Genomic DNA, 14196 nt, shown 5'->3' with positions numbered 1-14196 from the left:
TAAGTCGTAAACATCGTATGCGTAATCCTTCACCCATACTTGAACTTACAAGAAACTTTAAAATACTTAATATAACATGATTTAAAAAAAATATATTATACCAATTTGATCGTAATAAGTATGACGCAATGCGGGAAAATTTAAAAGAGGTAATAAATACTGCCTAAGTTTACGAAAACTATGCTACGTATAAGACAGTAATATTTTCTTCCAAAAAACTTCTTTATCATTATGGTGATATCCAAAAAATCTTAAAAGTTTAATACAGTATTTGCGTTTAATGTTTTGAACTAAAATATTTCATACTTCATCTAAGAAAGTGAAGTATAAGGGAAAGATCCCTTACCCGAAAAATCACTTATATTTATTGAGCCTCCCGGGAATCGAACCATGGTATTGGAACGTGGAAACCACCAGAGGCGTGCATTCTATTGTATATAGGCAAAAAAGCAGTGCCTACCATGGACTACTTGCGTTCCATATAAAACACGACCGGTGTCTACTATGCCTACCTAGTATCTATCCACCCTACTGCCTACCGTGATTAAAAACTCTGTGCACGCCACTGGTAACTTCACCAGTGTTTCGCAAACTTTTTCTATTCAAGGTACACCTACCAAATTAAGAAATTTCGGAGGTGCATATTTACCATATTATGGTAACATATTTAATGCGAAATAGCCTACTTAACTTAGCCGGGCAATCAAAATTTAGAGCAATTGTGTAATTTTTACAGAACTAGACTTTTCACCAACTAATCACCACGGTACACCAGTGTGCCGCGGCACACACTTTGCGAAACAATGTACTACACTATGGAGCAGTATAATATAATTTTTTTACTTATTTTTGATTATGTGGTGAAGTACTTGGACTGTAATGAAAGGATGTATTTTAAAAGAACATTCGTTACGTTTTCAGGCGTTCCCCTCCTGCACGAGAGTCCCGTCCACAGTGGGCTGGGCGGGTTCTAGCGCCGCCCGTCCGTCCCGCCTATCCCCAGCGCCGGCTGCGACCCTCCCGAGGGAGAACTGCCGCCGGACTAGCCCCGAACCCAGCATCACCCGCCCTCCGAGACTGGAGCACCACTAGCACACTAGACAAGCAACATAGCTCATCTCCTTCCGCATTTAATTCGTCAATCGCATCTTAGGTAATCCTCAGAGCCCTCTCGACTTCTGGATTAGGCTAGAGGTCTCATCCTCATCAGTTGACTGCGTCGATCCGTCAATCATCCTCTGAACTTCACCCGCCCGTTTCGGCTATCGTGTGAGGTGACAACGAAGGGAGCGTAGACTCATCCGTTGCACGATGAGAGTTGTCTCGCTCGGGCGGCAGACGACAGCTCGGCCATCGGGGGTAGACGACAAACTGTGGTCAGTGATAATCGGTAGCGCTGGAGGGGAGAGCGCGTGAATAACGAAACAAATAAAAGAAGAAGAAATAAAAACAATTTATTAGTTCTAGTTTAAACGCAGACTTCGTTGTTGAATCTCACCAGCTAGCGGTATTGAAAATAAACTCAACACGTTTCTAGCTCAACATAGTTTAACGGCTCGACTACAGTCAGTGGTTACTTAGTAAAAACGCCAAAATCTATCGCAATAATTGTGAATAAAAGATTAGATGATTTCATTGTAATGTTTAATTAGATTATACACAACATATTTGAAATTCAAAGTGTAAATATTGTAATAGCACCAGCAAAAACGATTTTGTTTCCATCATTCTAAAAGTTTATAAAAGTGCCCAGTGCAGAAAAAAATTGACGTACGTAAAATTAAACACTAAAAAATTTGAAAAGTGTTACCGATCCGACTAAATTTGCAATCATGAAGGGGTCATCACTTCATTCCACCATGGATTCGGACGAGTCGACTATCATCATGGGCGCAGAGGTATTGAGCGACAGAGGAGAGAGCCCCCCACCGCCAGCATCTCCAGTGCCCCCGACAGCAGCGGAGAAACTGGCCATCCTAGTGGAGAAGGCCAAGTTTTATACTTCTCTGTGCCTCGGCACTTCGGCCATTCTGGCGGTCTTCGCGTTCCTGTTCCTCATCCCCTTCGTGGTAGAGCCGGCCATAACGACAATCCTGGCTGACTTCGAGTCCGAGGCCATCACGTGCGCGGTGAGCGAACACCTCTATGTCGAAGGCATGAAGAACTGCTCTTGGGCATCGTGCAGGGAGGGATGTACAACAGCACACACCCGATGCTTCCAGGTAATAATACAAGTTCACTTCTTCCAATTGAGTAGATGCATAGATTTCATTATACAGCAACGATATTATTGATATTGTGTCACGAATTTCAGCGGCAAGCTTTTTTTTATACAAAAAACACGATGTTTTTATTTGAGAATTTGACAAAATAGTCACATCAAGTAATTCACATATCGCTCACTCCTTTCAAGAACGTCATAAATCAAAAATCGTAAATTGCCAGTTGTGCGTGTTTTCGGAATGCCCAGAAGTACTATATCCCAGTAAGAGGCATATTGTAACTATTTACCCGCTACAGGGCAGAAAGTGTTGTTCTTGCATTTTGAAGAAAAAGTATTGTTTAATTACTTTTTTTTAAATTAAATAAATATTTTTCAAATGGAGAAAAACCTCCAGGTTTTACTTAAAAAGATCTGTTGCACAGTTAAAAGTTCAATAAGTGGCTTGATATTTATTTTTAATACATTGTATTATATTTTTAAACTTTAAAAACGTTCTCCTGAAAAGTTTTTTGATTTATGACGTTCTTGAAAGGAGTGAGCGATATATGAGTATTATAGAAAAATTACTTGTAATCTTCCAATTATATTTCACATTTATAAATTTGTAAAATATATGAATAGTAGGGAAGAAAAAAGAAAAGTGGAAGATCAAAGCTGGAAGTCAAAGAGAAATAAAATTGTAGGAAATGAAGCGTACATCACGATATCAATGTCGACTATGTAACATAAATTTATACACATATATGAGTATTATAAAACAAGAACTGTTCCAATTACAAAACTAGACATTTGTCAACATATATGGACGAGGGAGCGGAGGGAGGAAAAGGGTATAGATCAAAGACAAATTGCGTGAAAGATGGGACACACCATGATATTAATGTCGACTTGCAATTTATTATAGAATGATCTCAGTGCTGACAATGTCAAATTGAATATCCTCATATTCACCGTTACCCAACCTTTAATGATAAATACACGAACCTTGTTTAGAGTTTGTTCTATTCGAGAGATGTGCTAAGGTGTCAAATATCGTCTAATGCTTGCAGATCCTGACACCCTACTCCCGCCTACCGTACTCGGAGTTCTTGCAGAGCACTTATAAATCCACATATTCACCGTGAACCAATTAGGATGGACGATAAATACAGGAGCTATGTTTAGAGATTGTATAACTCTTACAGATCCTGGTAAACTACTCGCGCATGTCGTAGGTACTTGGAGTTCTTGCAGAGCACATATCGAAATCCTCATATTCACCGTTTTGATGGACCAATTTTGATGGACGATAAATACAGGAACTGCTAAGGTCTCGAATATCGTGTGTAAATATCGTCTTACGCTTACAGATCCTGGTAAACTACTCGCGCATGCCGTACTCGGAGTTCCTGCAGAGCGGCCTGACGACGAGCAGCATCGAGTGGGACGTGTACGACACCAAGTACCTCATCAACACGGAGGGCTGCGGCTACCCGCCGCGCGTCAACTGCACGACGTTCGCGCGCGAGCTGCGCCAGCAGCTGGAGGCGGCCGCCGCCTTCCCGTGCTACTACAGCCGCGTGCACCCCGAGCGCGTGGTGGAGCGCTACTCGTGGCCGGCCACGCTGCAGCACCTGGCCGTGGCCGTGGTGGCGCCGCCGCTCGTGTTCGCGCTGGCCGTGGGCGTGCTGGCCTACTGGCACTGCGCGTGCGGCGACCGCGCCAGCGAGAGGTTCCCGCCCGCCAAGGAGGAGTAAGTGTGCGCGACGAGCGCCCCGCCATTCCCCCGCATCTAGTAGCCAACACACAGTGCCCACTAGTAGACCATGCATGTTCATAGGTAATAATAGTCGCTTCTATTTTATTTTACTCAATTTTCATTTCAGTTATTTTTAGATTGATCACTATTTGTGTATTTTATATAATTTATACTTCAAGCAATAACTTTGTGATTTTCTATTTTATACTAAAATTATAACTATGTTTTAAAATCACTACAATTATTTTATAACTTGTGTATAATGTCTACCGGTTTCTAAGCTAACCGATTCTTTTTCAGGACTTATTCAAGTATTAATCAGTCTTGAAAAAAAGCGGTTAGCTTCGAAGCCGGGAGACATTTTAATTTAAGTTATATAAAAATTATTATAGTGATTTTAAAATAAAGTTATATTTTTATGATATTGATGTAATTTTTTTAGAAACATTTAATCGATTATTGTAATTCGTAATTACGCAAACTACTCATTTTACCCACATTTCATTTTAGTTTATTTTTTAGATTGATCACTATTTATGTATTTATTTTCCTAATAATATTTTTTGAATCTTGAAGTTGTCTTATTTGATGTTAATTTTTTCGAAATATTTAATCGATTTTTGTAATTCTTAATTACAGAAACTACTCATTTTACTCACATTTTATTTTAGTTTATTTTTAGATTGATCACTATTTATGTATTTATTTTCATAATGATGTTTTTTTAAATCTCGAAGTTTGATGTTAATTTTTAGAAGATTTTGAAATATTTAATCAATTATTGTTATTCTTATATACAGAAATAAATATACGCCATTTTTTCGCATTCACTGAAGAATATTTCTAGTCTGCGTTATAATTTATAACAATTTTGTCAGAATTTAAACTGGATACTGCACATTGTCCCGTTGGATATAAAATTATAAACATCAACAAACAAATCGTAGTCATACAGGAGAAAGTGACCAAGTGCATTATTTTACAAAAACGTGATCATTGACTATTTCATATCTTACTAGCTTAATATTGCACTAGAAAAATCCCAAAGGATTTTGAACTTGGAAGTATAATATGTTGACTTGTTAAAAATGACTAACTGCATTGGTGTTTATTTTCTTGCCAAGCAGAAGTGACTTAAATCACCCTCCTGAACATTTTACGTGTTGGTAGTTGGTCACTTTCTCCTGTACGACTACGAAATAAACAAATAAAAACACCGGAAAAATCAAAATTGCTATTTATGAGTTGTTTTTTTAATAAATATATTTTAATATTTTTAAATTAGGGATTGAAATATTGTGCCGATTTTTGTTTGTTTGTTTGAATATCGCTTATCAATTGAGCATCAATAATGCAAACAGATATGCAAGCGAAACTTTATGATCGTGTTGGAATTATTATTATATATTTTTTTATGTTGCATTTAGATACTAATACATTTATGCATTTTAAAATTTAAATTTTACTTTGTAAATACCACTAAATGAATAGTAAATAAAACTTAAATTAAAAATCGATAGATTTTACCATAAAGTGATTGCGAATCATTTAATGAAAAAAAAAATATGCCCTAGAATTATTAAGTTTATGGATGGGTATCAGGATTATTATTTTTTCAATGCTATTAATGATTAAAAATCATCTGCTATAAATTATTGTTAAAGCATAAAATTTATAATGTTTATAAATATGTAGATAGCATTCATGTTGAATTTTAGATACTACATAGTGTTTCGTTCACATTAGCACTAAGAATTTTTTTCTTGTTTTTCCCAACATTAGAAAAAAAAAATACGTAGTTAGTACATATTATTAAAATATAAATATTTTTAAATGACGACAAATGGTTATAAATAATATTTTTATAAGAAGTTGAATTCATTTCTGCGGAAACAGTTTGTATTTTCACCTGCTAATGAGAACACCCGTAGTTTTCGAAACTAGTGTTTACCTTGATCATTTTAAAATTGGTCTAATAAACGTGTTTTATTTTTGTACTTAAATCATTGTGTTATTCCACAAAGTAAATGCCAAATCAATAAATATTGTAACTTAGTTAATATGTTAGTGATTCGATATTTTGATTTTAATTTCACAAAAAATGTGTTCTAAATAAAATGATTTTTCAGTTGTATAATTTTTATAATTCCACGGTAAATTGAAATGATATTTACATTAGGAAATATAAATTCAAATGACTTTATAAAAATAAAAAACGAAGTTATTTTGTTTGTTTCAAATAATATAAAACAATGATCCACAAAAATAATGCTTTAAATATTCAAAATCGAAATTTAAGGTTTGACTTACATATAGAATTTTCCACATTTATTTTATTTATATCAGTGATCGGATTTCATTGTTTCCGACATCATTAGATTAGTCCGATGATGTCGATAACGAAGCAATTTGGTAACTGGTCAAATAAATTAAAAAGTAGAATTACTCAAATAAATTAAAAAGTAGATTAGTATATAAAAAAGGGTTATTCATTTTTTATATACTAATATATTATTTTACATGCAGTTTTTCCAAGAAATCAGTATAAAACATAAATTTGATAAAATACGACCAAAAAATTAGTTAAATTAAATTAATGAAATAAATTATTCCGAAGATACTTTCTTGATAAAAATTCAGCTTTTAAAATTAGCTAATAGAAACGTACTTTATTACAAATCTATTTATTGACCTAATATAGATTTAAAAAATATCTTTGATAATCAATAAAGTCACGAAAAACGAGAATGTTTATTATTATTTATTAATCAGAAGATAATTTATATATAAAATATAAACACAAATTTGTAGAGTACTAAAATGTATATTAATTATATTGGTTTCGAAGCTAACCGCTTCTTTATCAAGACTGATTAATACTAAAACACTATCTACTAAAGAATATTCAAAATATTCAAATTTTTAATATTGTTTAGTAGGTAGTGTTTTAGTATTAATCAGTCTTGATAAAGAAGCGATTTAATTATAAAATGGAAAATCACAAAGTTAGTGCTTCAAATAAAAATTATATAATCTAATTTGTTTGTTTTACTATTTATTGCCCCCACAGCAAGCTCCTGTGTGACGAGCTGGACCTGGACGAGCCGGAGGAGTCCATCTACACACGGGGCAGGGCCGGCAGCAGGGACACGGACGCCCTCTGGAAGGGATAGCCGAAGGCTCTCACGCCCATACGCCGCACCTCACTATTGCCTTATCAACCAGATTTTTACGATTCTAACTATAGTTTGTACTCCTAAGGACAGGTAGCTGATACGTCTGAGAACTTAGTTCATACTTTCCAGTGATTGATACTCTCCTTGGTCAACTATCGAATCCCACAAAGCCCTATTTTCTTTGTCTAGTATTTCTATATATGTTTTTCGAATATTTTAAAATTTAAAACAACTATTGTATTCACTTCAAATTTACTCAAATAAACATACACATAAAATCAACCCCTTATTCGTATATTATTTAATTATTAATATTTTCACATAAGAGTTATTCATGATTTTTATTTAAAATTAAATTTTAGCTTCGTAAATACCACTATGTATTTGCTTTTTTAACCATACTAGACTCAATTATTTAATTGATTGATCCAGTGGTCACGTTGCGGTAATATCTATCCATTTTTAAAATAAATTTTACTTGGTAAATATCACTACTTACTTCTATCTAAATGTGGTGTTAACAAGTAAAAATTAATTTCAAAATGGATTGATATTTACATAAAGAGTGACGGTGCAATCAATTAATGAAAAAATAAAATAAAAATACTGTTATCTGTGATTTACACCGAGAGCTAGCAGCAAGTATGTCAATGTCAATAAATAAATGGTCGTAAAAAATACGACTTTTTATAGACAGTGAACTATGATATTTGATGGTTCAAAACCTTTGTTTACCGTTCATAAAAAATAGGCATTTACAAGATTTGATAGTCGATATAGGAGAGATCAATATTTAAAAATAAATTTAAACTCGACATGTGATCGAAATATTGTAGCATTAATCAGTGTTTTCTAAAATCGATTGATTTTATCGACATAATACGGAATGCAGTAACCAAAATAATCTTTAAATGATAAGTTTATGACATTTTAATTCATAAATGATTTTGTACAATTTTAAGATCACATTTGTGTGTAATCATTTAATTAAAAATAATATTGGAAATATTTGTGATTGACTTAAACAAAATCTTTAGTTATTTATTTTAAAGTTTTTTGTCGAGTATTGCTAACTAAGAAACGAATGTTGCTACCAAACCTGTCCTTATAAAATTACTGTGTAATATTGTAAGGGAATTTATTATAACCTAGTCGGAAGCAAAACTTACTACAAATGATTTTTGAAGTTTCTGGTTGTGAAAAATAAAAAAAATAGTTGATAAATCAAAGTATTACGCCTGATTTAATCATCATACATGGAATGAAATACCAGATGAGAATAACTCGGGTGAAATTTATAAAACATTACACAATATTTAAAAAAAAAGTCGTATATCATACGTATTTTAACTTACCGTAATGTATTTCAAAGGATTTAAATCAAAATGACTAAAGCACCTTGCATTATTTCAATTATAAATAATAAAATTTTAAGATTCATCGTGATATCAAAAAGCTTTCGAATAATCGCTAGTATACTGTCTTTAAAGAACAACAAAAAACATTGTTGATTGAATTAAAGAAAGTAAAATTTATTTTATGACATTTAGAAAAGTAAAAACGTCATATTATAATATTATTGGAAATAAGTATTACTTGCTGACGTTATAAAAATGAACTCTGTTTTATCAAAAATAATTATAATTACACGCAAAATGCGATATAATGTTCGAACGTATTCATTAAATTTAAGCTCTATCATACATTTAACTTGAAACTTGCGTGTCTTATTGCAAGACTTTGTAGGGATCTTAGGTACGTCAAAATACAACATCTTTATAAGAAAATAATTCAAAACTATGGCTTAAAGCTTACTGGGTAATGAGAATATTATAATACAATACTTTAATTAATTGAAGACGTTGAGAATTTAAGATATTTTGCTTGGCGCAAGGCATACAATTCTTGGCTTATCAAGTTATGCGACAACATGTGGCTTATGTATACTTACTTCACATCTAACGCTTATTTATAAATATGTATATGTATCATATTTTTTATTAAATAGTGAATAAAAGTAATATTTATTTAAGACCAGAAGTGAAATTTGTATATATGGACAATAAATGGCTTAAAATAAGCCGAAAGATCTGATTTTATAAGGTGCGTCTATCAATATTTAAATATATATCTTTAAATCAGAAGGAACAAATCGTTGTATCATTGTTATTATGTCCTTTAAGATTTGTTGAAATGTGGATTTATTGATGTTAAAAGTAAAATTAAAGTTTAATGAAGATGAACTAAAAACTTATACATTTTGTGATCTACATAGTTTTATGTATTATATGCGTACGCTCGATCTTAATGTATGAAATTGGATTGATTTCAATCACAACAAATAATTTATGGTTATTTTACATGGGAGTAAATTCTGAAAAAATATTAAATTGGGATTTTCAATAATAAAAACCTGAAATAAGTGTTATCTTAAATGCTATCATTATATATGAATATGTGTTCTATTAATTTAACGATACACATTGTGATGTTATCCTTAAAATTTGTACAAAAACATAAATTTAAGTAACAAAAAAGGTATTTTTTGCCACTTTTGTATATTATAAAATCTCTATTAACACACTCCTTGTATTTTATAAATAATTTTAAGATAATTGGTATTTTTATTTACTTGAACAATTTATGTTAATTTCTGCAGATTAAGAAGATAAAAAACATATTTAATCAATTGCCAAGTGTAAGCCATTGATTCAAAATCTATTCCTAATCAATACTCCCTATTTCTTGCCATATTTTTAAAGATCCACAAACTAGCCCATTTATGTTATATGCGCCTTAATTATTTTATAAGATCAAATCACAGCATTTAAAAAACCTTTATCTTATGCATTCCTAACTCCTTGTCATATATACTTCTTATTCAATCTTGTATAGAAGTGAACATTTTCAGAAAACATAAAACTAGTGTGCAATCATGGCTAAAACTTACGCAATCATCACAAATATTGCTAATTTGTTATATAATACTAAACTTCTTGTATATTGGACACAAACATTGCGGAGAAATAAATTACTTTCTTCATATAAACATGGTTTTATTTGTAATAAATGGTTTAATACAATTCCAGATCCCATAACCTTCCGGCAATAATTTTTTTTCAAACCCTTATCCGCAACCCAGTGGTGCATAGGGCACTGTATCATAAAAACGCAGTGTTATCTTGATCGTCAACTCATGAAGGAAATGTGATCAGCCCTCCGCTTCAGATACCAGTCCAGGGTAATATTGAATAAATATTAGAGTGAAAAAATCACTTATATTTATTTGACTTCCCCCCTGGGAATCGAACTCGGGACCTCCAGAACAGTAGCCAAACGTGCTGACCATTATACTACGGAGGCGGTCCTGCAAGACTACCAAAGAAAAAAACCGGAAAAAAAAACAAATGATTTTTCTGCTCTTCGTATTTAGATTTAGTACAAATAAAAAAAAATATCTTAGTTATACATTTAAGGTTAAAATTGAAGTGAACTTTCGAATTTAAAATTAACCTATATAATATATATATATATATATATATATATATATATATATATATATATATATATATATATATATATATATATATGTATATATATATATATATATATATATATATATATATATATATATATATATATATATAATATATGCACATATAGTTATATTAAGTAGGTACATATTGTGAATCCCTCCCCACAAGATTCAATACGAGCATCTCAGATATTATTTTTTTTTGAAATACAGACATTCCTTGTCAACGTAAGCCTTTGAAAGCTTTTAAAGAACTTTTATATGTTTGAGAGAAAAGCCTCAAAACAGTTTTGATTACATGATCATAGATGTCACGGTGACAGAGAAAAATAAGAAGGTTCAAATTAAATTGAAATATTTTAAATAAATTTATCACTAAATCTTGACATTTATTCATTAAAATAATATAGATGGTACCAGAATACTTCCCTTTGTTAAAAAAATGCTCTTTGGTACGAATGGGGATAAGACAGCTTAGGTTAAGTGAAGAATCGAATAGAAAAAGAGAAAATATTTTATTTTATTACATGGGATATTTTTTATAAAGTACTTACAAGGAAACGAAGGAGATTGTTCAATTTAAGGCCTTACACTCAATAAAATAATTCATTCAATTAATTAATTCAAACGTCCGGCTGCGCTGAGAGCATTCGTCAGTGCACGTCCATTTTTAACAGTTTAAATAAAGGATAACATATATTGATTCTACCTTTCAATAACTCTATTCGAAGGAAAACTTATTTTTTCAACAAAATTTGTATTTTAAGAAAAAAACATAAATTACGTCAAATGTAACCTGGTTTCAAAAAAAATAGTTGCGTTTTAGCGTATGTTGGACCATTAAGATTCAATTGAAAGAACATGTTTTAAAACGCTTTTTTATTTCAAAAACATTAAACAAACCTTTACTTCTAATTTACTTATTAAAGTTAATTTTATAATAATTTTAATACAATAATATAAAACCATTTTACAATAACAATAAAACAGTATGGTTTCAATTCCAAAAAAAAGGCAGAAAATATAAGCCCAAGAAAATAAAAATGCTTCAGGAAAATTCGAGAAAGGCTATGTATGGTAAGGGGTAGTTTCGAAATGGACTGGGGTTGGGGGAGATCTTATTGTACAAAGAAACCGGCAATTTACGGTTCGCAAAGTCACCTTCAAGTGCACAAGCCAGGATAGTATATTTTGAATTAGAACTTTCCACGAAAAATTAAATTGTAAAAATTAAATCGATAAAATACACCAATGAATTGTTTGCAATTTAGAAAATTATTATAAACAATAATTTCATTAATTTTTAATAAATCTTAAGGTAATAGATTTATATTATCCACTGACACTTCGTGATGGAATTGCATTTTTAATTTATTATTAGATTAAAACCAATATTTTTAGTGGTGGTATTTTTACCAGTCTGATGATGTCAGTAACGACGAAACCCGGTCGCTGGTCAAATAAAAAAGTGGAAAAGCTAAAAATATTGGTTTTAATCTAATAATAAATTAAATCTTAAGGTTATTAAAATATTTCAAAATTGTGTAGTTTTTCTATATTATTAAAAGTAAACAAATAAGAATGAGAAAGTTACAGGCATATATTATTTTTCTTCTTCTTCTTCAAATCCTTATCCGCACCCGATAGTGCATAGGGCACTGCGTCATATAAACGCAGTGTTATCTTGATCGTTTACACACGAAGGAAAGGTGATCGGCCCTCCGCTTCAGTTTCCAGTCCAGGATAATATTGAATAAATATTAGGGTGAAAAATAACCCTCTCCCCTGGGAATCGAACCCGGGACCTCCAGTGCGGTAATCGAGCGTGCTGACCACTGCGGAGGTGGACATGATTATTTTTACATGCATGAAATGAATGAATTTGTATGCTTTTTAACAAAAACAGTAAGAATTTGCAACCTTCTTAAAGGGAAATAATATTGAATAGACATAAGAGTGAAAAACCATTTATATTTATTTGACTCCCTCACCTGGGAATCGAACCCGGACCTCTAGTACGGTAGCCGAGCGTGCTAACCATTATGTTGATCGGACCTACGGAGGTGGACAAGATTATTTTTACATCCATGAAATGTATGACTATGTATGCTTTTCAACAAAAATAGAAAGATTTTGCAATTTTCCTAAGGGAAAATATAACTTTGTAGAGTCGTTTTATGAATTCTCAAATCAGCTGCAGTAAGAGCAATAAAGACATTTCCTGAACACATCACAAAGTCCGGTCACCCACCTAAGGGGGAAAATTCACGATACACACCCTGCCACCCTCTTCATACTAACAAACACACCCCAATGTCCAAAGCACCAAGTAAAGAGCCACGTTATAAAAATGATCAGTTTCCTCAGTCGCTAGAAAATCAACCACGGGGTTATTAATAAATGTTTTTCTACGTGGTGGTTGAGCTTGCTGAAACATTTGCCTGAAAAGCTGCCCGAACAAGTATGGTGCTATATTTCAGCCCGTTTCAGTCACCGCCTAACTTCAGTGGGTATCAGACGTGTAAACACCTGTAGATTACTATCTGTTGTACATAAACAAACAAAATTATTAATTTAAACATTTACCGCAAAAATAACACACACAATAACGCAATTACGCAGTGTTAATTTTTTTCCATAATGTAATACAAATACGTATTAATATTTTGTTAAAAAATATATATTTTAATTAAATTGACGTAACGCTTAAACATTATAACACTATTATAAAAACAATCATTAAAAAAAAATTGAAAAAAACTTTATTCGGTGTCGGAATAATTTTTTTTGAGTATCGTGATTTCGACATATTTTTTATTAATTTAAAATCATTCTGTCAAATATCAACGGGGATAATTTTTTTTCATTTTTCAACAAAGGATCTAAAACAACAAAGGATTTATTTTCAGTGTGCTTTGTTCTGAAACAAACTGTTGCTCGAGGATTGGAAATTCTTCTGTGAGTATTTTTCTGTAACATTACCGTTTGAATTGTGATATAATAAGTTTCACAAATTTATTCATTTGACGCGATGAATTTAAACTTTGATAAATTAATACATATTTAAAAAAAAATTAAATACTGTGTTGTTACCAAATAATAATTTATAATTGTGTGAAATTCATTAGAGTTATTAAAATAAAGACTGTTTTAAAGAAGCAATATTTATTTAATTGTATTTATTTATATGGATAATTTATATATAGCTGTTTTCATACGAATACACTTCAAGAGCGTTTTGTAAATAGTTTAAGCATGTATTGATTTTCTCATAAACATTTTTTTACATCAATTTTGACTTCAATAAAAATTCTAAGTAATAAATATTAGGAAAAATAATATTTTCACTCTTATATATATATTTAATATCACCCTGGACTGGTACAAGAAGCACAAGACTGATTTTATTGCGTTCATTCAATAAACTACCAAGATAATACTGCGTCGATGCTATATAATGTCAAATGCATCATTGGGTGCAAATAAGTGTGAAAAGAAAAAAATACTTATATAATACCTTACA

At 31.5% G+C, this 14196-nt stretch overlaps 1 protein-coding gene across 2 annotated transcripts; it reads left to right on the top strand.

The window, feature by feature from the left end:
* Positions 1 to 1764: 1764 nt before the first annotated feature.
* Teh2 (tipE homolog 2 phospholipid transfer protein) lies at positions 1765 to 10181 on the top strand. 2 transcript variants are annotated; one of them, XR_015839309.1, is made up of 3 exons: positions 1765 to 2222; positions 3574 to 4043; positions 7033 to 8465. XR_015839309.1 is itself a non-coding variant. In XM_088278087.1 (3 exons), exons 1-3 carry the CDS (start codon positions 1833 to 1835, stop codon positions 7133 to 7135), a joined length of 876 nt encoding a protein of 291 aa, XP_088134213.1. In that variant the 5' UTR covers positions 1765 to 1832; the 3' UTR covers positions 7136 to 10181. The 2 variants fall into 2 exon arrangements, 1 of the variants encoding a protein (XP_088134213.1); XM_088278087.1 differs by having other exon boundaries at positions 3574 to 3956; positions 7033 to 10181.
* The last annotated feature ends 4015 nt before the right edge of the window (positions 10182 to 14196 follow it).

Source organism: Brachycentrus maculatus, unplaced genomic scaffold (genome assembly GCF_059751285.1).
Source record: "Brachycentrus maculatus isolate JH-2025_06_01 unplaced genomic scaffold, ASM5975128v1 h1tg000055l, whole genome shotgun sequence".
Lineage (NCBI taxonomy): Eukaryota > Metazoa > Arthropoda > Insecta > Trichoptera > Brachycentridae > Brachycentrus > Brachycentrus maculatus.
Note: the sequence above shows the minus strand (reverse complement) of the source record. Positions and strands in the feature narration are given on the sequence as shown.

Coding starts and splice junctions, on each gene's coding strand:
- Teh2 (XM_088278087.1), top strand. CDS start 1,833: ATGAAGGGGTCATCACTTCATTCCACCATGGATTCGGACGAGTCGACT. Junction 2,223..3,573: donor CACACACCCGATGCTTCCAG/GTAATAATACAA, acceptor TTACGCTTACAG/ATCCTGGTAAACTACTCGCG. Junction 3,957..7,032: donor TTCCCGCCCGCCAAGGAGGA/GTAAGTGTGCGC, acceptor TTGCCCCCACAG/CAAGCTCCTGTGTGACGAGC.